Consider the following 24717-nt stretch of genomic DNA (forward strand, 5'->3'; position numbering starts at 1 on the left):
ACTGCTAATGTGATTACAAATGGCGTCCTGTATGCATCACAGAACATTCAAGACCAAAATAGCTTCAAGGGAGCTGCTTATGAAACTAAACTGACTGTAATATCACTGAGTATTCTCTCTGTGGACAGATAAACGTGTGTGTGTGTGTGTGTGTGTGTGTGTGTGTGTGTGTGTGTGTGTGTGTGTGTATGCAGTCATTAATACTTACAGCATGGCCTAATGAAACTGTCCCCCATCACAAGTCGTCATGTTTATTGTTTACTGTTTATTGTTTTGTTGTCCCAAGTTTACAGTATATATCTCTTGATTGGAGAGGTATAGATCTCTTGTGTACCTGTGTGCCACAAACATCCACTCCTGACCAGTATGACTCACTTTCATTTCTATGCGACCTACTGTATCAGTAATGCTGTCTAATTGTACAGTTGTTGTTGTTGTTGTTGTTATCGTTGTTGTTGTGATCCACACATAGGGTATAAAGCAGACGGATCACTTTGGGTTCATCTGTCGAGACGCGGCAGAGTCCGGACCCTCTCAGTACGTCTGCTACGTCTTCCAGTGCGCCAGCGAATCCCTGGTGAGTCAGCGGTCAGGTTCATTTGTGCGTGTTGAATCCCTGGGGGGTCAGCGATCAGGTTAATTTGTGCGTGTTGAATCCCTGGTGAGTCAGCGATCGCGTTCATTTGTGCGTGTTGAATCCCTGGTGAGTCAGCGATCGCGTTCATTTGTGCGCGTTGATCCCGGTGTCCAAATGGTTTATTTAGCTGTGTGTGCGTTTGTGTTTGCATTTATTTGTGTTTGTGCGCGCGCTTGTGCACGCGTTCACGCATCTTCATGTTTGGATTCACTTTGTTTGTTTGTGTGTGTGTGTGTGTGTGTGTGTGTTTCGTCCATCCAGGTGGATGAGGTGATGCTGACCTTGAAGCAGGCGTTCAGCACAGCGGCAGCCCTGCAGAGCAACAAGACGCAGGTGCAGCTGTGCGAGGCGTGCCCCATGCACGACCTGCACAAGCTCTGCGAGAGGATCGAAGGTGGGCTGCCTCACGCCCCCCGCAACACCGAGCATCCAACAGACAGACATTTGCCTCGTGTGCGTTGGGGCGTGCTGATGAATCACAGGCGCTTCCATCGTCTCGCGAATCACAGGCATTCCTTTGAGTGCACTGTGCGCAACTCTACTTTTTGGGCAATCTAATTATTGGCTGGCATGTCAGACGATTAACTATAAACCAGCTATAAAGTTCCCTTGACCATTGGGCTATATTAAGTTAGCTATCTTAGATTAGATTCTGTTTCTGCGGTAGATGGCGAAACCTAAAAATGACTCAGCAACCATGCAGTTAGACACAGCTCACCAGTTAGCGCTTCTTCCAACATAAATCGTTCACTTTGTGTCCTGGGAGCTCGGCTGGCATTAACGTTACTGGTGCTAATGTCAGTGTCGTAGCTCGGTGAGTTTTTCTCCATCTCTCCCTCTCCCTAGTTTGAAATAAATGTCGCAAGGCTGCTAGATTTGTCGCTAGCTTGGTGCTTTTGAGTTGGATTTTGTCTGAAAACAGGCTAGGCACAGCTATCCTATGATAGGCAGGTGTGTCTGAGAGAGGGGAGGGGCCATCAGCAGCAGTGATGATGCGACTTGCATGGTCAAAACTCGGGATGGTTGGTCAATCATAGATTAGATCTGACAACGAATTTAAATTGGATGCAAAGCAGGATGGCTTGTGTCCAATGCAGGATGCAATTTAAACGGTTCATTTATTATAACAAAACACACATCCACTTATCCATGCAAGCATAGAATAATCCTGTTAAAACTCAAAAACGGCCCGAGATGTTGGGTCTCACAATTCATACAGCCAAAACCTGTGTCAAGTCCTTCATGATGGGGGAGTGATTATGAATAGATTTGAATGCTGATTTTAGCATAAAAATCTGTCAGTGGACCTTCACGCACAGGTAGTGAGCAAAGAGTGTAGATCGAATGTTGCAGCAGCTGGAATCACATAATTGTCATCATATGAAAGTGGTTGATGAGGCAAATAATCAATATTATTTTTCTTTGTCACAGTTGTGCAGCCTTAGTACATTAGTACAGTACCTGTGTGTGTGTGAGTGTGTGTGTGTGTTGCAGCACCTGGAATCACATAATTGTCATCATATGAAAGTGGTTGATGAGGCAAATAATCACAATTATTTGTCTTTGTCACAGTTGTGCAGCCTTAGTACATTAGTACAAGTACGTGTGTGTGTGTGTGTGTGTGTGTGTGTGTGTGTGTGTGTGTGTGTGTGTGTGTGTGTGTGTGTGTGTGTGTGTGTGTGTGTGTGTGTGTGTGTGTGTGTGTGTGTGTGTGTGTGTGTGTGTGTGTGTGTGTGTGTGTGTGTGTGTGTGTGTGTGTGTGAATCCAGGTCTCTACCCTCCCAGGGCTAAGCTGGCCATCCAGAAATATCTCTCCCAGTTGACTGACAATGAGCAAGTGGATATATTTGAGCGAGTCCAGGTCAGCTGACATTTTGTGTGTGTGTGTGTACGTCAGGGTTATAATAGTTTAGCTTTTTTCATTAGTATTTTTATATCGTTTTAACTTTTTGTGTTCAATTTCAGTTTAGTTTTAATTCGTTTTTAAAGCAGATTTGCTAGTTTAGTTTTTAGTTTTTGATAATGCTTAGTTTTAGTTTAGTTTTTATTAGTTTCAGTATTAGTTTTAGTTTGTTTTTTTCTGTGCTAGCCTCGTGAGACCATCCTGATCTCGTGAGCTCATGTTGTTTCACTCTGTGCAAAACAAACCATCTGGCGAACGTCAGATTACTTCTGCTCAGGGGCACAGCTAAAGAAATAATGGAGGATAGATTTAATATCCACCCAAAATACTAGGCTTATGTATGAAATGAAAAAGACTAAAACTAAGGACATTTTCTCTACAATTTTAGTTTATTTTAGTTAGTTTTGTTAACACACAATACAGTTTTAGTTAGTTATTTGTTTGTAAACCCTAGTTTTTATTTTTATTTCAGTTCAGTTTCGTTAACTAAAATGTTTTTTCACACCTAGTGTTCGTTTTTTAGTTAGTTTTCGTTAACTATAATAACCTTGGTGTGCGCACGTGTATTCTTTCGATGATGTTTTAGAACCATGAACCTCACTGTTGACAACATGCTCTCTGAATGTGTGTGTGTGTGTGAACCCGTTTGAAGAGGATGAAGCCAGCGTCAGACCAGGAAGAGAATGAGCTGGTGATCCTTCACCTCCGACAGCTTTGTGGAACCAAACAGAAATCCCACCTTCACATGGGCGAGGCCCCGCAGGTGAACACACGCCTCATCCTGCCCGTCACACCTCATCCTGCCTGTCAGGTCTCATCCTGCCCGTCAGGCCTCATCCTCCCTGTCACGCCTCATCCTCCGTCACGCCTCATCCTGCCTGTCACGCCTCATCCTCCCTGTCAGGCCTCATCCTCCCCGTCACTCAGAGGAGAGTAGTAGACAGTCCCTGTCGGCCCAGAGGAGATTAAGTATATATACAGTTAAAAGCTTGGGAACAGAGTACATCTGTTTATTCAGACTTATTCTGTGTTCTCTCTCATTCTGAGTTCTCTCTCATTCTGAGTTCTCTCTTATTCTGAGTTCTCTCTTATTCTGAGTTCTCTCTTATTCTGAGTTCTCTCTCATTCTGAGTTCTCTCTCATTCTGAGTTCTCTCTCATTCTGAGTTCTCTCTCATTCTGAGTTCTCTCTCATTCTGAGTTCTCTCTTATTCTGAGTTCTCTCTTATTCTGAGTTCTCTCTTATTCTGAGTTCTCTCTCATTCTGAGTTCTCTCTCATTCTAAGTTCTCTCTCATTCTAAGTTCTCTCTCATTCTAAGTTCTCTCTCATTCTGAGTTCTCTCTCATTCTGAGTTCCATCCCAGATACCCTCCTCTATTCCCCCATTTCACAATGTCTTCCTCTCTGTCACACTTCCTCACTCACCACCCCCCACCCCTCACACACACACACACACACACACACACACACACACACTGTCACGACCCGGCTCTAAGGCTGTGACAAAAATGGAGTCCACACGGTTGTTTCTCAAAAAGTTAACATAATTTATTAAAGTGCCAGGATATGAAATATGTAAATCAGTCAATCAGTAGTGTAAAGCAAGTGAATGGATGAGTGGAAGCATACTGTATGTGTGTGTATTTAACATGAGGTGCTCCAAAGAATAATAATGTCCGCTGCCGGACAGGAAATGGGTCAGAGCCACAGTTCAAGATGAGCTTGCTCCATTTGTAGGGTAAGGTACGGGCCAGGTGCACTTGGTTAGCCTAATGGGCTGGGCCCCGCCCACCTGCAAACAAGCAGGCAGCCAACCAAGTAGACGGCCAGCCCTACTGGGTCGTCACAACACACACACACACACACACACACACACACACACACACACTTACTGTATCTAGCTAATCAACAGAATCTGTTATTCTGCAGTGCCCGCTATCCACGGTCAAGTCAAGACAAACCTAAATGAACCTGGCTCCTTTGGCCAACAGAGACGTTGGAAAACAAACGAGTTCATCCCCCCTCCTTTCTCTCTGACCTTTCTCTGACGTACTGAACAGTAGCATCGACAAGCTAAAGCAGGATGAGAGCCCCTGGCGTCTCTGTTGTCCCACCATGTTTTTACTCAGACCACTTCCTGTCCCTGGCACACCGGCTCGTGCTGAGGCCCCTAGCGCTTCTGTCAAGCACTGATGATTCTAGAAACCCTAACCTTTTAATGTATATACATATTATTATTTTTTCTAGGTTATATTCAAAGAGAGATGCCCTTAGTTTCTATGAACCACCTCATTAACCAGAAGCACCTTTACTGTGAATAGTGATTATTTCCTGTGACGTCATGTGTTAATATGATGACAGAACGCCCCGAACAGCGCCGCAGCGGACAGCGCGGCCACGGGCGGACGCTTCAAACTGGACATTCTGAAGAACAAGGCGCGCTCCTCCCTCACCAGCTCCCTGGAGAACATCTTCTCACGGGTACAACAAACCAAGCCGTCGGTTTTTTGTGACTGTGTGTGTGTGTGTCTTGCTCCTTTTTTCGGTGTGTGTGTGTGAGTGAGTAAGTGTTTCTGTCTTTCTTTCTATGCCCCCTTCTTTCTCTCTCTCTCTCTCTCTCTCTCTCTCTCCCGCTCCCTTTATCTGTATTTCTTTCCTCTTCTTCTGTCCGTGTCCCCTCGTCCCTCCAGCTCCATGTAGAGGCCTCGTATTCTCGGGGGCGGCCATGTTTTGCGTCTGTCTCCGCCTCCGTCTGTCTGTTTCTGTGTCGTCCTCGACCCTGGGATTTGGACCGGCCCCATTTCTGCCGGCGACAAGCAGCGCAGAATAAACGAATGCCTTCGGTGTTTAGGACCCAGGGTTACCGAGACCTCTGCCTCCATCTGGCATCGTCTCCCGGACCGCTCCGGTCCACCAGCCTACATCTGAGACGTATATCTGGGGCTACAAGGCCATGCTTTATTTTGAGGGCCCATTGACCCTGTCTCTTTAATCTGGTTTGACCCTTGGAGGATGGATTATCAAACACAGATTGACTAAAGTCTTGTTCTAGAGTGGGGGGGGGGGTGGGTGGGGGGGGGCATGACTGGAGATTCTCCATGGAAAGGACGACTCGGTTCTAGACGTCAGTTCTCCAGGAAAGCGCCGCTCGTTGCTGTTAACAGATTCTGCCTTTGTTTTCCGAGCGAAAGCGGTTGATGTTGCGTCCAGTTGTGTGACAGTAACACATCTTTGTTTTTGTGTGTGTGTGGGGGCAGGGTGCCAGCCGGATGCGTGGTCGCCTGGGCAGCATGGGAAGCATGAGCAGCTTCGAGAGAGTAAGTATTCCTAGCAGAGAGTGTCTGTGAGAATTCCCCGAGCCAGGGCCTCTGTAGAATATCTGAAGAGCGAAGTTCTGGGAATTCTCACTTTTGACCGCCCGTCTGTCGGTGTGTCTCTGCCTCTCTTTCTCTCTCTCTGGCTCCCTCTCTCTGGCTCCCTCTCTCTCTCTCTCTCTCTCTCTCTCTCTCTCTCTCTCTCTCTCTGTGTGTGTGTGAGGCGTGTTTCTATGAACTCTTTCCAGAAAGGCCAGCTAGGTGACAACCGTTCAGCTTGTGTGTGAAGCCCAGTGTAAATCTCACCTCCATACTGGCTGGGCGGCCCTCACATGGACCTGTAGCATGAACACCTGAGATGTACCCAGAGTTCATGTGTTTATCCATACGCCCCCAGAAACAGTTTTGGTCTGTGTGTGCGTGTGTGCATGTGTGCGTGTGTGTGTGTGTGTGTGTGTGTGTGTGTGTGTGTGTGTGTGTGTGTGTCAGTCACACCACTCCTATCTGACGCCAGGGTGCTGAATGTGGGCTCTGTGTGTGATGGTGGTCCTCCGGCCGATCTACACCCCCTACACTCCCCCATTAGTATACACACACACACACACACACACACACACATACACACACATACACACACACACACATACTAGAATCACGTGCCCTCTACCGACTCCTGACACTACCAGCCGTGAGTTATCTCTCCTTTAAAAACATTCCCCTCCGAGCTCAGAGGCCCGAGGTGGAGGGGCCCTGCATTCTTACATTTCCTCCCCCCCTCCTCTGCTCTGACCCGCCCAGACCCGCCCGTAACCCGCCAACCTCCCCTGCTCTGACCCGCCCGTGACCCGCCAACCTCCCCTGCTCTGACCCGCCCGTAACCCGCCAACCTCCCCTGCACTGACCCGCCCAGACCCGCCCGTACCCGCCAATCTCCCCTGCACTGACCCGCCCGTACCCGCCAACCTCCCCTGCACTGACCCGCCCGTAACCCGCCAACCTCCCCTGCACTGACCCGCCAAACTCCCCTGCTCTGACCCTCCCAGACCCGCCAACCTCCCCTGCTCTGACCCTCCCAGACCCGCCAACCTCCCCTGCTCTGACCCTCCCAGACCCGCCAACCTCCCCTGCTCTGACCCTCCCAGACCCGCCAACCTCCCCTGCTCTGACCCTCCCAGACCCGCCAACCTCCCCTGCTCTGACCCGCCCAGACCCACCAACCTCCCCTGCTCTGACCCTCCCAGACCCGCCAACCTCCCCTGCTCTGACCCGCCCAGATCCGCCAACCTCTCCTGCTCTGACCCGCCCAGACCCGCCAACCTCCCCTGCTCTGACCCGCCCGTAACCCGCCAACCTCCCCTGTCAAGGTCGGACAGGTGGCACTGCATTCCCTTGTCCTCAAAACACATTACCAGGCGTCACTCTTCTCCACACACCGCTCAAACTGAACTAGCACTTTTGATGGCATGGTTGACCCCTCGATATTTCAGCTGAGGAGTGAGTTTAACCAATTCCCCGTGGTTGACGCTGGCGTCCTACCCAGTGGCTTCGAAACGCCGACACAGTTTTGTAACCCTGTTCCCTGGCCTTCTGCTGCCACGGCTATCGGTGGTGGTGACGGGAGGGGAATAAGCCCGCGAGGAGCGAGCGGTCTCTCGTGCGTCCGTGGCCGCGTGCGTCGGAGCTGAGTAAGGGCTAGCCGCAAGCCTCAGGATGCTCTCTCAGGATGCAGGCAGACAGGAAACGCCCGCGGGCAGGCAGGAAGGAAGTCCAGCTCTCTCCCTCGGCGGAGCAATATCTCTGCTTCCTCTGCACGGGCTCACAAACAGGCTCTGGAGGCTGGAGGGGGCTTAGTGAGGACCATAGAGCACGGGCCCCATCCCAATCCAAACCATCTGTGTCCTCTATCCTTAGACCCTCGCTAAACTCCAGAGGCGGGAATAAAAGAACAGGAAGTACGCTCACGGATCCGTCCTTTCTTTGCCATGGATCAGATAAGACTCAGTCATGACGTGACAGGAGAGGGGTCGTAGTTACTGCTCACACGCGTCCCTTTACACACATCCAGTCACACGTTGCGAGGGGGAAGTCAACAAGGACGTAAGGAGAGGAGACACGGGTTTGGTTTGGAATCGGTCCACGGGGGGGGGGCACCCCTCTGACAGCGTGTGTTGATGAGAGTCACAGGACACTTGACATTAGAATACAATAGAAGATAGGAGCGAGAGCGGCATGGGGCAGAGCTGCTCAGTGAGGAGCACGGTGTGCGTCAGGCCAGCAGAGAGGCGGGGGGTTGAATCCCTGGAGTTGGACTGAGGACCAGAGGACAGTGGCTAGGTGAGCGCAGGGTCTGCAGACCTGTTGGGGCTAGGGTTGGTGACTTATTACGGGGTGTCGGAGGGGGGGTGTATGGGTGTTTTGGCGGTGAAATTTAGAACGATGGAAAACCCCCTCAACGATCATTGTCATCATCGTCATCCTCATCTTCCTCACCCCTAGCAGGACGAGTCCCCGAACGACTCCCCGCCGGGGTCTCCCCTCGGTTTCTCCGACGACGACCCGGACGCCCCCCAGTTCCGACGGCGCGCCCACACCTTCAGCCACCTCCCCGTGAAGAAACGCATCTCCTTCGAGGGCCAGCCCCAGGGCCAGGCCCCGGGCCCCGCAGCCAAGGCTCCGCTACGCAGACAGCAGTCCGTCAACCCTGAACTACTGCAGAGCAGGTAACTACTTCCTCTTTGCCAATGTCACTTCCTGTCACGTGCCTATGTAACCTTGTGTAGTGTCAAAAAAAGAAGAAAGTGTCAGATACTGCCTCATCACGGCGCATTAAGACAACAGGTTACCAGTGCTATTATAATTCTGGATAGATGGTGAATTTATGTCTCTGACGCTTCCTTCTTTATGCATTCCTTTACCAGTACATACCTGGTTTTAGTCAATTTTGTGTGTGAGTAATGTGTATTTGAATGTTGTAGTTGTAGTTCTTATGGATGGTGCACTAGATATAACTAACTAATCATACCATGTGGCTCCCTTTAATGAATTTGATACTGCCAGAGAAATCTTTTGTATTTTGTAGACTTAAATCACTTACGTCATTTAAGTCAAAGTCATCCATTTACCACAGTTGTCTGTGCTGAGAGATGTATCCTTTTAGCTACATCTTTGAGATTTAGTAAAGAAAGATTCCATGTTGATGTTATGTCAGGCCTACATGTTCTGTTACACATTTAGGTTGTTTTTCGACTCAGAGTTACGTAGATTCATCCAAACACTTTCCGCGTCCATTCAGCCCCAAAACAAGAAAATTAAGGCTTAGGTTCCATTAGCATTGCTATCAGGCAAAAATGCTAACAGCTTCTTTTCTCAAGTATGGGCTAATGACTAAGTGTTGGGATGGGTCTACATGACCTTGTGTAAGTAGAAAAACAAGCTAAATCTGTTCTATGTTCAACTCTCCCTTTAAAAACACTAGGTTTTCACCCCACCTCCACACCAGCTACTGTCCCATTGTGTAGTAGTTTGAACAATGTCTTCAGACGGTTTCCTCTGCATTTCATCCATCTACAGTCTCCCATGTGTTTATTATTTTGAGTATCCCTTTCTTCTTCTACTGTGTATTTGTTTGCTCTGACCTGTGGGCGTGTCCGTTTGTTTGGTCCCGCCCAGTCCGCCGGCGGCCGGCAGGAGAAAACGCAGCATCTCCGAGTCGTCTGAGTCCCCCTTCAGCCTCCCCTCCTCCTTCTCCGCCCCCACTTTCCTCAAAAGCTTTTACCAGGGCTCCCTGGCAGACACTGGGACCCTTAAGAGGTGAGAGGGAGGGGCGCACAGCGGCCCCCCCCCCCCCATGATGCCAGGTGGGGAGGGAGGGGGGGGGCGGCATTGCAGCGGCAGCATCATTTGTCTTTCAGCCGGCTTGTCGTCCATCTGCGTACCCCTCCTGCCCCTCCGCTGCCCCCTGCTCCCAGCGGAGCGTCTGTCTACCCAGCTCAGTGCTCTCAGTGCTCAGCGATCTATCCAGTTGTTTTTTCTCCCCCTCTTTTCTCTGAAGTACGCTGGCGTGCTGAGACGCACCTCTCCGGTCGAGGATGCACGTTGATGTGACTCTCATCTAACCTTGATCATGTTTATACTAACAGCAGAACTCATCCCATGCTAACCTTGATCTCATCCAATGTGACAGAAGAGCCAAGTTCAGAGACAGACTGTACTACATGTGATGGCTAATCATTCATTACATGACATTAGTTATTTAGCAGACGCTTTTATCCAAAGCAACGTACAGTAAGTAATAATAATAATAACTAGAAATGGTGCTCAGAGCACAGACCTCCACCCACAAATGTATTTTGTGGCTCTGTGTGTGTGCACGTGTGTGCGAGCAGGACATGTTTGGTATTGCTGCATTTGTTAGGTCAAGAGCTTTATGCCTGTCTGAACCCCATGTGTCTGTGACCTCTCCATGTGGAGGTATGGCCATTTCAATTCCCCCTATTGATAATGAATGGGGGGAATTTTTCGCTCCCCAAGTCCAAGAAATGAATGGAGGTGAATGGTCAGCTGTGTTTGGGGGGCTCGTGGACCCTCCCCGTGATTCGTATTCCACTCCAAAATGTAATGGTTCTAAGTTGAACCAAGCTACACCCACCGAATTTTGTGAAAATTGGTCTAGTAGTACGAACAAACAACAAACACATGCCACCGAAAACATTACCCTGCGCTGTCGCTCGGGTGGAGGTAATAACTCATTATATGGTTTAGCTACGTTGTCTCCTTCCCAAATGCCTTATCTAACGTTAACATTACCTCAAGTCTTGAACTTCACTTTGAACTTCGCTTTGCTTAATCCAGCCCATAACGTTAGCCCAACCTAATTTGGCTAAACCTAGCTTCTATAAGCTATAACTTAGCTCTGTAGTAGCAGCATCAGGATTGAAGAAGACAGGGCAATAATCCTCCATTCATCTACCACTGTTGAATTTGCCTTTATTCTTTTCTGAGAGCAGCGGGTTTTTATTATTATGCCTGACTCGCAAGAATTTTTTTTCTTTCTTTCAAGATGATGCCAGTCGGTCAGTGCTTGTTGTTCCCACAGTCTGTGTGAGTTTTACTTTTTTCCCCCTCCTAATACTAGATCAACACTTTTTTGGAACGTCTTGAGTTTTACTTCTCCGTAACAGCATCACTGGCTAGAATAACAGCGCTCTGCTCTGACTCCAGAGAGCAAGAAGACCAGGAGATCGATACGATCGCTTGTTATGCAGTTCACACAACACCAAGACCGGGAACAGGTCCTCACAATTGCCCTTGGATATCTCCCTGCTCTCTCCCTGGTTGTGTATCTCCCCCTGATACTGTGACAGAAAGAGGCAGCGAGATGGATACAGAAAGACAGTGAGGCAGAGACAGAAAGATGGTGAGGCAGAGAGAAAGGTCATGAGAGAGACAAGTCATGAGAGAGATATAGATCATGAGAGAAAGAGAGGGAAAGTGAGATGTAGAGAAACCGTCCTCGGCTGGGCGGTGGACATGTCCATGTGGACTGGGACTGCTTTCTGCTCTCCTCTGCGGACGGTCAGTTATTCCAGCGCCAGCAGCCTGGTCCCCGAGGCCCCTGACCCCCAGCCTGGTCCCCGAGGCCCCTGACCCCCAGCCTGGTCCCTGAGGCCCTTGATCCCCAGCCTGGTCCCCGAGGCCCTCGACCCCCAGCCTGGTCCCCGAGGCCCTCGACCCCCAGCCTGGTCCCTGAGGCCCCTGACCCCCAGCCTGGTCCCCGAGGCCCCTGACCCCCAGCCTGGTCCCCGAGGCCCTCGACCCCCAGCCTGGTCCCCGAGGCCCCTGACCCCCAGCCTGGTCCCTGAGGCCCCTGACCCCCAGCCTGGTCCCCGAGGCCCCTGACCCCCAGCCTGGTCCCTGAGGCCCCTGACCCCCAGCCTGGTCCCCGAGGCCCCTGACCCCCAGCCTGGTCCCTGAGGCCCCTGACCCCCAGCCTGGTCCCCGAGGCCCCTGACCCCCAGCCTGGTCCCTGAGGCCCCTGACCCCCAGCCTGGTCCCTGAAGCCCTCGAAACCCCCAGCCTGGTCCCTGAGGCCCTCGAAACCCCCAGCCTGGTCCCTGAGGCCCCTGACCCCCAGCCTGGTCCCCGAGGCCCTCGAAACCCCCAGCCTGACCAGTTAATCGGCTCTTAATTAACGGCTCAGCGCCTCTTCCATACCCCTGGTGGAGAGGAGGTTGAGGGTTCGGCTACATTTATCTCCTGGTCTTTCTGCCATCCTGCTGGGAAGGCCTGAGTCTCCACAGCGTTTCCCCTCTCTTTCTGTCTCCAGCAGGAATACTAGAGAGGGTAATTTAGGGGAGTTGTAATAAGCTCCCTGAAGCTGGGTAGCTGTCTGGGTAGCTGGCTGGTTGGTTAGCAGTCTGTCTGGCTGGTTGGTTGGCTGGTTGGCAGCCTGGAGCAGGAGAAGCCTCCACCTCAATAGTGCAAAAAGACTCCTTTGACATTGTTCACACTAGACATATTTTTTTGAAAAGGCACAGAATGCAGCCCGTTTTCAAGAAAGAAAAAGCCAAGTATGAACACGGCCTTTCCCTTGTGATTCTGAAACCGTTATATCGCCACCGTCGTCTCGGCAACGGTGGCTCAGTGGGCCTGACCTCTCTCTGTGAGGTCACTTCCTGTTATTGCCTGTGAGGCTGTGGAGATGTGAGCTGTGGTCGTCCTCATGGCCAGACGGGCACTATGAACTGACCCTCCTCCTCCTCCTCCTCCATTGCCTCACCCAAACAGTCAACTGTTAAAATATCTATGGTTCTCAGTGTTTTTAAAGAGTAAAGATATGTTCCAGTCCTGTGACTCAATAACCTGTTTTTTATTCTCATTATTACAAGTATAAGAGTTGTATGTAATTCCCCAGGATGTCACTTGAGTTGATATACCAAATGTGAATAGGAAGACCTCAGAAGAGATCCAACAGCTTTCTTACCCTGCTCCCCTCTCTCTCCTCAAAAGCAACTTTTTTCCAGGAAATGTGCAAACATCCTTGCATTACTGGCTGGCCTGTGTGTCTCCATGTTTGCTCTTGTTTAATGTTCTTATCATTGAGCTCCAGCAACTAATCGCTGCTTTATTAACCCTAATATCGTTTGTTTTCCAACGTCTCTGTTGGCCAAAGGAGCCAGGTTAATTTAGGTTTGTCTTGACTTGACTGTGGATAGCGGGCACTGCAGAATAACAGATTCTGTTGATTAGCTAGATACAGTAATGTGTGTGTGTGTGTGTGTGTGTGTGTGTGTGTGTGTGTGTGTGTGTGTGTGTGTGTGTGTGTGTGTGTGTGTGTGTGTGTGTGTGTGTGTGTGTGTGTGTGTGCACGCGCGCGCGCACATGACTTATAGACGAGTGCTGAGAGAGTGTTAGTGTAAGATGAAACCATCAGGCCTGTATCTTTATCAGCAAGTGACTGTGCTGCCCTCTCTGCCCCCTCTCTCTCTCTCTCTCTCTCTCCCCCTCCCTCCCTCCCTCTCTCTCTCCCTTTCTCCCTCCCTCTCTCCCTCTCTCTCTCTCTCTCTGCCTCCTCCCTCTCTCCCTCTCTCTCTCTCTCTCTCTGCCTCCTCCCTCCCTCTCTCTCTCTCTCTCTGCCTCCTCCCTCCCTCTCTCTCTCTCTCTCTCTCTCTGCCTCCTCCCTCCCTCTCTCTCTCTCTCTGCCTCCTCCCTCTCTCTCTCTCCCTCCCTCCCTCCCTCCCTCCCTCCCTCCCTCCCTCCCTCCCTCCCTCTCTCCCTCTCTCCCTCCCTCTCTCTCTCTCTCTCTCCCTCCCTCCCTCTCTCCTCCCACCTCTCCTCAGTAATGGGGAGGGCAGGAAGAGGACTCTGTCTGGGTGCAGTAATGACAGTGCGAACGCCGTCCCCCCACTGACCCCCCGCAGGGTCTCCTGGAGACAGAAGATCTTCCTGAGGGTGGCCGTCCCCATGAACAGGGCCTCCACACCCATGCAGCACCCAGGTCTGTCTGAGGCTAGACCAGTTACCCTCCCATTACAACCAGTAACACCCAGGTCTGAGACTTTAGCTGTTACCATTACAACTTGTAACACCCAGGTCTGAGACTATACCTGTTACAATAATAACCTGTAACACCCAGGTCTGAGACTATACCTGTTACAATAATAACCTGTAACACCCAGGTCTGAGACTATACCTGTTACAATAATAACCTTTAACACCCAGGTCTGAGACTATACCTGTTACAATAATAACCTGTAACACCCAGGTCTGAGACTATACCTGTTACAATAATAACCTGTAACACCCAGGTCTGAGACTATACCTGTTACAATAATAACCTGTAACACCCAGGTCTGAGACTATACCTGTTACAATAATAACCTGTAACACCTAGGCCCATCTGAGGTTATAACTGTTACCATTATAACCTGTAACACCCAGGTTGTATACAGTACCTGTTAGCATTATAACCTGCAAAGCCCAGGTCTGAGGCTACTGTTGTAACAGGGTTTCCTACAGCACAGTACACAACTGACATTAACAAGCAGCCAACACGAGTAGATCAGGAATGGATGGAGGCTATATGGGAGTTACACTAGGTGTCGTGTGCACCACACATTTTTTCTTGATTGTCACAAGCAGAAAGAACATTTTATAGGGTAATTGGGTTTCTTGTTGACTGCTGTGGGTTTATAATTTAGAACAAGGATAAGCCGCTACACACCTAGCATTTGTGTAGAATATCTGTCATTGTAAACCTTCGAATTTGATCCACAATTACATCTACAACTTTGTTGTGATCTACAACTTTGCTGTGGGTTTGTATGTCAAACCCAAACTAAACATTAGCACACAAATCAGTCATATCAACTCCAGATTACTGGGCCGTGTGCTAGTTTGTTCTTTTCCTGAGGGATTAACAGAATTCAAAAAGGGATGAATAGAATTCAGATGAATGATTGTCTTGCGTTTCGTCTCCAGAACACTTTGACGTGCGTGAGCTGCTGCCCCTCTCCCCGCGGGCCTTTGAGCACACCAAGGACCCCCTGACCGGCCTGGTGGGGGAGCGGCCCAAACGGACCGGGCCGGACTACCGGGCCCTGTGGAAGACGGCCATCCACCAGCAGATACTGCTGCTACGCATGGACAAGGAGAACCAGAGGCTGGAGGGTGAGAGACCAGCTCACAGTACAGTACACTACACCAGAGTACAGTACACTACACCAGAGTACAGTACAGTACACCACACCAGAGTACAGTACACTACACCAGAGTACAGTACACTACACCAGAGTACAGTACAGTACACCACACCAGAGTACAGTACACTACACCAGAGTACAGTACACTACACCAGAGTACAGTACACTACACCAGAGTACAGTACAGTACACCAGAGTACAGTACACCACACCAGAGTACAGTACACCACACCAGAGTACAGTACACTACACCGGAGTACAGTACAGTACACCACACCAGAGTACAGTACACTACACCAGAGTACAGTACACTACACCAGACCACACCACACCAGAGCACAGTACACTACACCAGAGCACAGTACACTACACCAGAGCACAGTACACTACACCAGAGTACAGTACACCACACCACAGTACAGTACACCACACCAGACCACACCAGAGTACAGTACACTACACCAGACCCTAGAATACACCACACCACACAAGAGTAAAGTACACCACACCAGTCCCTAGAGTATAGTATACCACACCAGACCCTAGAACACAGTACACCAGACCAGACCCTAGAGGTCAGTACACCAGACCAGACCCTAGAGTATAGTACACCACACCAGACCCTAGAGTATAGTACACCACACCACACCCTAGAGTATAGTACACCACACCAGAACAGACCCTAGAGTACAGTACACCAGACCCTAGAGTACACCACACCAGATCAGACCCTAGAGTACAGTACACCAGACCCTAGAGTACAGTACACCAGACCAGACCCTAGAGTATAGTACACCACACCAGACCCTAGAGCACAGTACACCAGACCCTAGAGTCTAGTACACCAGACCAGACCCTAGAGTATAGTACACCACACCAGAACAGACCCTAGAGTACAGTACACCACACCAGACCCTAGAGCACAGTACACCAGACCCTAGAGTCTAGTACACCAGACCAGACCCTAGAGTATAGTACACCACACCACACCCTAGAGCACAGTACACCAGACCCTAGAGTATAGTACACCAGACCAGACCCTAGAGTCTAGTACACCAGACCAGACCCTAGAGAATAGTACACCACACCAGACCCTAGAGTATAGTACACCAGACCCTAGAGTATAGTACACCAGACCCTAGAGTATAGTACACCAGACCCTAGAGTATAGTACACCAGACCCTAGAGTATAGTACACCAGACCCTAGAGCAGAGTACACCAGACCAGACCCTAGAGCACAGTATACCAGACCCTAGAGTATAGTACACCACACCAGACCCTAGAGCACAGTACACCAGACCCTAGAGTATAGTACACCAGACCAGAGTACCATCCAGCTCCTCAGACCAGACCCCAGACTACAGTACAGCACCGCGCAGTACATCACCCAAAGCAAAGCATATCAACGTTGCATAGCGCATTACAGAACAGCATGTAACAGATTTACACCACAGAACAGCACTATATACTCATCTCTAGAAGATACTTTTTATGTGCATCTTAATAACCGTGATTAGATTAACATAGTTACGAGGCTTATGGACATATAAATATATGCATTCTGGAAATGGGCCCGTTCCACCAAAACATGCAGCAAGAATGCACTTTGTTAGAAGGGTTAATCAGCAAACATGAATTGTTGGTATGGGAAGTTCCCCCCCAACCCCAATTCCGATGGTAGACTTGCTCCATCACCTTTTGGCCGTTGTTGCAATGGAGGTTGTCCAGAGGGGGGGGGGGGGGGGGGGGTTAGACTCCCGCTAAGCAGCCACTCCTGACGGCTGTTTTTTCTGGGGGGGAGGGGGGGTCTCTCGCCTCTGTTTGGGATTGGAACACGGCCTATTTTTAGGAAAGGAATGTCAGGGTGGAACACGTAGTCCGCACACGCACACACACAAACACACACAGACTAGAATTGTTATTTGAATGGCAGTAGGTTAAAATGACCTGACTTTTGGGGTTATTTGTGCTTCCATAAAACAATTAATTGTTTTTGTTAGATTTATAATCATTTTCAAACGTCCCATCGGATGGAGGTTTGGGGAAATGTCGCCCTCTGTTGGGGGAACACAGTCATCTTCACTCAAATGCAACCCTGCCAGCGCCACTTAACCCTTTTTCTATTTAATGTTTCCAATGCTGCACTAAGGAGCTAAACTGTGAATAAACACTTTTTCTAGAATGTAAGAGATATGAGTTGTCCTCCGGGGACAATAAAGATTTTATTGAATTGAATTGAGTGCTAGCCTTGGGTTAAGATGAAAGATGATGCATGTGACAGAGTCTGTCAATTTCTCAATGAGCCACATCCCTGGGATTTTATGTTCTTCTCTCGGTGCCATGTACTTTCTCCATAGTCTTGATTTGATAAGTGTTGTGTGTGACGTCAAATGCTTGTGAGCTGTTAAATAAGTCTCTCTTCTCTTGATTTGGGGTTGCCGTGGTAACCATACCCAACGTTAAAAGGGGCTGCGTGTCATGATGACAGCCTCCATGGTGTCTCATCAGTGTAAACTCTGACCTCTCTCCTTTCTCTCGCAGGCTCCTCCCTCTCACACAGGTGCAAACACACCATGGATGTATTAATAGAACTGGATACAGCCACTCCATTCACTGACCGCTATCAAAAGTGAAGGCCTATAGAGCCGTGCCATCTTGGCAAATTCCGCGCCATCTTGGCAAATTCCGCGTTGTTTGACGCATGTCCGGTGACTTTTGTACTTGCGCAGTTGCGAGTAGGCCAGAAAAGCACAACTGCACAAGTACAAAAGTCACCGGACATACGTCAAACAACGCAGAATTTGCCAAGATGGCGCGGTTCAATAGGCCTTCACTTTTGAGTTCGAACCCTGGGGGCTTGAAACACACACACACACACACATCAAGGCCTGGGTTACACAACATCATTTCCCCCCTGTTTACGGGTTCTTTGTGTCTTGTTTGCACCTCGCATTTGCACGACCACAGCATGGTCAAAACCCGTGAACCTTCGATAACTCTGGTGGGTGTTTTCGTTCTTCTTCCTGTCTTCCGTTCGTCTTCCTGGATTCCGCTCTCGTGTGAGCGGGCGAAGGGGATGTTGTTTTGATGACGATGACACACGTTCGGCTATTGTTCAGTTAAATAATAACACCATTTCACATCCTTGAATGTGATTGTAGGATTAGGCTGGAATTGCTCGGTCGAAACTGGCTACTCTTGTCAGACCAAGATTCTATTAGTCGAGCAATCACAAAGTTTAGATTAGCAGAGGGGCGGAGCGCTGCTTGGCTGCCTTAGAATCAGAAGGTGCTCTTTGTCCGGGTTCTGTATGACGTTCTCAAAAAAATGACAAGGCACTCTTCCCTTAGAAGTTAAAGAAGACTTTTTTCTCTACATGGCTTGTCCCTGTGGAACATTACAAACACTGACGCGTTTCGGCTGCTGAGCCTTCAGAGTGTGTTGAACACAAAGCTTGTTAGACAAAAAATAGACTAGGCCTTACAGGCTATATACAATTAATAAAATAGAGTACATGTGTTTCCTAATGATATGGTTTATGTTAAGACTGATGTTAAGACATCAGGTCAAACATCCGATTCGAACGCGTTGGCTGTAATTTTATTGCAGAAGGCACTATAGCACCATCTTTTATAATCTTATGTTTGTGTTGCTTTTTATTTAAGATCAAGAGAATACAGGAGGTGGATTCAGGAGGTGAGGAGACAGGAGGAGAGGAGACGGGAGGAGATCAGACAGGAGGAGATCAGACAGGAGGAGATCAGACAGGAGGATAGGACATTCACGTTCTGGCTCAGCTGCTAAGAATGGAACATATTTGTGAATAAATGTTTTGAATCATGAATACTGGACAGAGTATGCTTAAAAAAAACATGTATTCTGAATAACAAATGAGGCCTACCAGTTAATTACTAACGAATATGGATAATAATTTGGAAATGTAGGCCTGAAAAGGCTGACCAAGATTTTCTTTGAAGACAGGCAACCCTAAATGAATGCATTCGAAAAGTTTATTTAGGAACCAATTACTGTATTTTCATGAATAACTGTCAGGGTCTGTTTACAACCGGCACGTGGGACTGGTGTTGTGAAAAGCGGATCCACGTGAACTTTATAACGTCTGGAGACGCTGATAAAACACTTGTGTGGTCGTTCTCCTTTTTGGTCTTCAAGATGACGACGCGTAACCCAGGGCTAACTGTCAGACTGCTCTCTTATTACCTCCGCCCCAGCGACAGTGCAGGGCGAGAGGTAATGTTTTCGGTGGAGTGTGTGGGCGGGTGTGTTTGTGCGTGCGTTTGTCTTTTTTTATTATTGTTTTTATTTTATTTTGATGGGACAATGCATTTTGATGAACACAGATACATTAGCAGGTTTACGCAACACCTACTGGACCGTGTTTTACAAAACTGCGGAAGGGTGTAGCATGGTCCAACTTAAAACCTGTGAAATTTTGTAGCAGATCCGAAACACGGGGAGGAGGAATCCGATTTCCCTTTAAGTACACGTGCAGAGAGTATGGAGAAGGGAGGGGAGGAGGAGGTTGTTGCTAATAGCCTCTCGTGGCTAGTTAGCCTAGCTAACGTTCAGCTTACCTAGCCACCTGTTGGCTGTTCAGCTAACCTAACCTAGTGGCTGTTGCCATTAGCTAGCTGGCTAGTTTATTCTAGCAGCCTATTCTCTTGCCTATTCTAGAGCGTTCCGTTCATAACAATACCAATTTGTGGAGGCATGTTGGCGTTGTATGCCTCCACAGCTTGCCTGCAAATGCGCGATCAGAGATAAGATATTCCTATTAGGTTATTTTGAAAAACTACATGGCAATAAACACATTCTGATTATAAAGAAGCACAGTACCGAGTGTAACGTTTATCTTACCTTACTCTGATCACACATTTGCAGGCAAGCCGTGGAGGCATACAACACCAAATTCAAACAGGCTACACAAGTGCTCTTCAACGTAGCCTCAGGCAAAGGTCTAACATTAAAGATGAAAGTAAGCGCTCTCTTATCGTAGGCAACAAGATGTTTCCGGTAACACCGGTGTTGTCATGAGTTTTTAATATTAGTTTATTTAATATTAATATTATAAAATCCACACCGTGACATCCCTAGTCCACGGGCCATCCAAACACAGCCGGACTGGCCATTCACCTCCATTAATTTTTTGGACTATGATTGCGTGAAAACTACCAAACCGATTTTTAGGAAACTCTGTGGAGCAGACCTGAATCACAGGCCGGATCCACAACAAATGAAAACAAAACTTAGAACGAAGCCAGCTCCCTGTGTGTGGGTGCTAGAGACACAGGGTTTGGACTGGGGTGTGTGGGGGAGAGCCTGGAGTGCACGGCATTGCCCCCCGCTGGCTGTGACCTGGGGGGGTACCACCGAGCCGGCCAAATACAGCCACCCATTCACCTCCCCTCATTTTTACCTCATGGAGCGGGTCCACGAGCCGCCCAAACACGGCCCGGACGGCCATTCACCTCCATTCATTTTTTTGGACTAGGATTACGCAAACACTTATCAGACTGCTTTTCATGAAACTCGGTGGAGGGGTGTAACATGGGCCAATTTAGAACCCATTCAATTTTGGCATGCACAGAGCCACGAAATGCATTCGGGGCGGAGATCTGTGCTCCCTGAGCACCATATATAGTTACTGTTCTGTTATCTTTCCTTCCTGTCTGTCCCCGGTCTTGATTATATCAGCTCTCTTCCTCCTCTCTCCACATCTGTTTCAGGTTTAACACTGTACACACTCCAATGATTCAATGCGCGTCATCGATGTGTGCGCATTGTAGTGATTTACTTGCCATACACACTACCATGACCTCTCTGTGACCTTAGTAACCCGTGACCTTTGCCCTCTGCCAGCGAGCCGGGACGAGCTGCACATCCGGCAGATGAAGCTGGACTACCAGGAAGTGGGCCAGTGCTCTAAGGAGGTGCAGGCCCACTGGGACAGGAAGCTGAGCATGCCTGGCAGGAACAAGGTACCCCTGGACAAGGAGGAGATCCACAATGCACTGGGCCAAGGTGAGAGCTGATGGGAGAGGGAGGGAGGGAGGGAGTGACAGGTGCGTGTGTCGTCATGTAGCGATGCGTTTGTACACGTTTGGAAATGTTCCCCTGCACATGGAGGAGATCCAATGCACCCTGCTGAGGTGAGAGCTATGGGGAAGTGTGTGTGTGTGAGAGAGAGAGAGAGAGAGCTAGTGAGTTTTTATAGCTCTGTTAGATTTTCTGCATACCTGCCTAACTCAAGTGCCCCCCCCCCCCCTTTCCCCCCGTCACACACTGCCCCCCCCCTCCCCCTCCAGGCGTCCCTAAGTGCCGGCGCGGGGAGGTGTGGCTACTGCTCACCCACCTGCACCGCCTCACGCACCGGCTGCCCCCTCGCCAACAGGCCCCGGACACCCCCTACCAGGACCTCCTCAAGCAGCTCACCGCCCAGCAGCACGCCATCCTGGTGGACCTGGGTGTGTACACACACACACACGCGCACACGCACACACACACACACGCACACGCACACACACACTGCTGACCGGTCTTCCTCGCCTCGTCCCCAGGCCGGACCTTCCCCACACACCAGTACTTCTCAGCCCAGTTGGGGGCCGGACAGCTGTCCCTCTACAACCTGCTCAAGGCCTACTCTCTGCTGGACACTGAGGTGGGCGCGGCTGCTCTTCAGAACCATGTGATCTAAATATAGTCACATATACAGGATATGACTCCAGGGCTCTTTGACGTAGTTAGTGCAGTAAGGCATCCCTTTGTATGACTGCTGTCCTTTTGTATGGCGTGTGTGTGTGTGTGTGTGTGTGTGCGTGCGTGCGTGCGTAGGTCGGCTACTGTCAGGGCATCAGCTTCGTGGCGGGGGTCCTGCTGCTGCACATGAGTGAGGACCAGGCCTTCGACATGCTCAAGTTCCTGATGTACGACCTGGGCTTCCGCCGCCAGTTCAAGCCGGACATGGTCTCACTGCAGGTGGGTGGGAGGGAGGGAGGGAGGGAGGGAGGGAGGGAGGGAGGGAGGAACGGACAGGAGGGTGGAAGTGGATGAACGAACGGACGCAACGGTAAAGAAACCGAGAGATGGATCCCCGAATGTAGCATCCTCAGATATTACCCCGACCCTGCAGGTTTAACAGGGACAGAGAAGGCTATAGGCTGGAGATTGCGGTTGTGGTTGCGGTCAGTATCTGTTGGCCTGGTGAGACCATCCTGATCTCGCACGCTCACATTCTGTTTCACTCCGCAGATCAGTCTGGACAGAGAATCGTTTGAGGCCCGGCCTTTTTAAAATGCATTTCTGATTTTCAGCCTGTTCAGTTGAGACGACTGTTAGGAGCGGTTGAAGTTAGCGCGTGATAGACAGATGGTTCATCCAATCACCTGCCAAGTCTTTTTGAAAGTGCCCGCCTTTTTCCAGACGGAGCTTTTCCCATACGGTCGTGTGTAACGAACCACCTGGAGCATCAAGTTAGGTATCTGTCCCCCCCCACCCCACCCCACCCCACCCCCGGAGAGCAAACATCAGCCTTCTACACACACACACTCCCCACCCCTTGTACAAACCCTTCCACTCCTCCACTCCTCCTCTCCACTCTAGACCCGTGGTATCTTAGAATACTATTTGAAATGCTTTCGATTGCTTTGTTTGCTTGAGTCTCCGAGTTTCAGGTGGGCGGACTTTGCATTTTTTGGGAACAGCCCACCGTGCCCGACAAGAATAAGCAGGCACAGATAAGTAATTGAAACGAGTTAAAATAGTATTTCGACCCAGATCTGGTCCACTCCTTCTCCACCTCCTCTCGGCACTCCTCTTCTGCTCCTCCTCATCCTGCTGCTCCTCCTCCTCTCCTGTCTTGTTTCTGCTCGCTCTGTTACCTTCCGCTATGCTGTTTACCTTACTGGATTTACTGCCTCAGCAGGTGTGTGGTAATATTTAATCTCCACTGGGTTGATCTCCAGCCAACGTGAGTGTTCCCGGGTGTGCGTGCGCGTGCGTGTGTGAACTGTATGTATGTATGTGTGTGTGTGTGTGCGCGCGTGTGTGTTCACGTGTGTGCTTTCATAATGCTCTGTTAAGACCAGCCCTAAAGTTGATAGAGGAAGGAGCGGGTCTGTTGTTTCCCTGATGAGTTGTTCCACTCGGTCGTGCAGGGCCAGTTACGGGAAGGTGCCTGGCAGGCTGCCGTGCGGAGGTAGGCATGCTAACTGCTCTGCCTGGGCTCTGTTTACCCTACCCAGACAGGCTACCGTCCGGGCCGGTAGGATATGAGCCTGCGTGTTATATGGTCTGGTTGTTTACTGGTCTGTCTTGTCGTGACTGTGCATTTCAGATGTTCCTAATTGACCTGTTAACTGATTTGACTTGTTAACTGACTTGACTTGTTAACTGAGCTCACAGGAGCTTCACGTGGTGAACTTGCAGCCAGGTCAGCCAGCTGTACCTGTTCTGCTCAACTGATGGGTCAGTAAGATGTGTTTGTTGCGTTTCAACTTACAAGAGCTGTGTGTGTGTGTGCGTGTGTGTGTGCGTGTGTGTGCGCGTGTGTTCGCGTGTGCTGCAGATCCAGATGTACCAGCTGTCCAGGCTGCTCCATGACTACCACAGGGATCTTTATACCCACCTGGAGGAGCACGAGATCTGCCCCAGCCTCTACGCCGCTCCGTGGTTCCTCACGCTCTTCGCCTCGCAGTTCCCGCTCGGCTTCGTCGCACGCATCTTCGGTGTGTGTGTGTGCGTGCGCGCACAGCTACGATGAAATTAGCATCTGTTGAATTCAGTCTTTATCTCTGTGACAATATTCTCACCTGAAGAGGAAGTTAGTAAACCTAGAACTAGACCTAAATGTCGTCAGTTTATGGTTATTAGTTGGCAGGTTGTTTACGGTAACAGTTCAGTGAATAGGAACACAAGTTGCCAGGTTGTTTCCTCCTTACCAACCAGGTTGTAAAATAATAATTTGTTCTCAATTACTCACTGTACCCACCAAACTGTAGGTCACAGCAATAACTGACCACCATGTTCCCCTGTGTTCTCCTTTCCCTATTCCTATTTCCTGTCGTAGACATCCTGTTTGTCCAGGGCACAGAGGTGATTTTTAAAGTGGCCCTGTGTCTGCTGAGCAGTCACGAGGGAGAGATAGTGGAGTGTGACAGCTTCGAGACCATCGTGGACTACTTGAAAACTACAATCCCCACCCTCACCAACAGCCAGATGGAGCAGACTATTGCTAAGGTAATGGGGGTGAGGGCTGATGGGAAATGGAGTACTAGGACTCAGTACTGTATCAATGTTAACGTTGTTGTCTTAATAGAGAATACATCATGCCTTTAAGGGCAGGTAACCTCAGTATTGCTGGAGGGATTCTGCATTGTAGCTGACCCTGTCACGTGTGCGTGTGTGTGTGTGTGTGTGTGTACACGTGTGCGTGCCTGTGTGTGAGTCGCATAGAGAAAAATTTACATTGTAGCCTAGAGATGTACTATCTACTGTTGGTCCATGTGTGTTGCGCTTGTCTGCTGGTCCATGTAGTCTAAAGATGTTTATACTTGGAGTTAAACAAATGCACAGTGAACCTGTCATCCCCACCCATGATGCATGGCCCATCATGTTTTGGGGGGTTTGATCTAAAATGTAAGCAT

At 49.5% G+C, this 24717-nt stretch overlaps 1 protein-coding gene across 1 annotated transcript in view; it reads left to right on the plus strand.

Annotated features, from left to right (window-relative positions):
- tbc1d4 (TBC1 domain family, member 4) overlaps positions 1–24717 on the plus strand; it is a gene marked incomplete at its 3' end in the record, with an annotated part of 115548 nt that overhangs the window by 85032 nt on the left and 5799 nt on the right. The window contains exons 6-21 of the mRNA XM_084451889.1: positions 473–577; positions 899–1031; positions 2407–2498; positions 3193–3303; positions 4902–5021; positions 5798–5857; positions 8351–8574; positions 9524–9664; positions 13693–13850; positions 14834–15022; positions 20936–21097; positions 21382–21540; positions 21634–21734; positions 21908–22051; positions 23640–23799; positions 24141–24310. Coding sequence (XP_084308015.1) covers positions 473–577; positions 899–1031; positions 2407–2498; positions 3193–3303; positions 4902–5021; positions 5798–5857; positions 8351–8574; positions 9524–9664; positions 13693–13850; positions 14834–15022; positions 20936–21097; positions 21382–21540; positions 21634–21734; positions 21908–22051; positions 23640–23799; positions 24141–24310 — 2229 coding nt within the window. The remainder of the gene's footprint in view (positions 1–472; positions 578–898; positions 1032–2406; positions 2499–3192; positions 3304–4901; positions 5022–5797; positions 5858–8350; positions 8575–9523; positions 9665–13692; positions 13851–14833; positions 15023–20935; positions 21098–21381; positions 21541–21633; positions 21735–21907; positions 22052–23639; positions 23800–24140; positions 24311–24717) is intronic.

The sequence above is a fragment of the Borostomias antarcticus genome (assembly GCF_949987555.1).
Source record: "Borostomias antarcticus genome assembly, chromosome: 17".
Classification (NCBI taxonomy): domain Eukaryota; kingdom Metazoa; phylum Chordata; class Actinopteri; order Stomiiformes; family Stomiidae; genus Borostomias; species Borostomias antarcticus.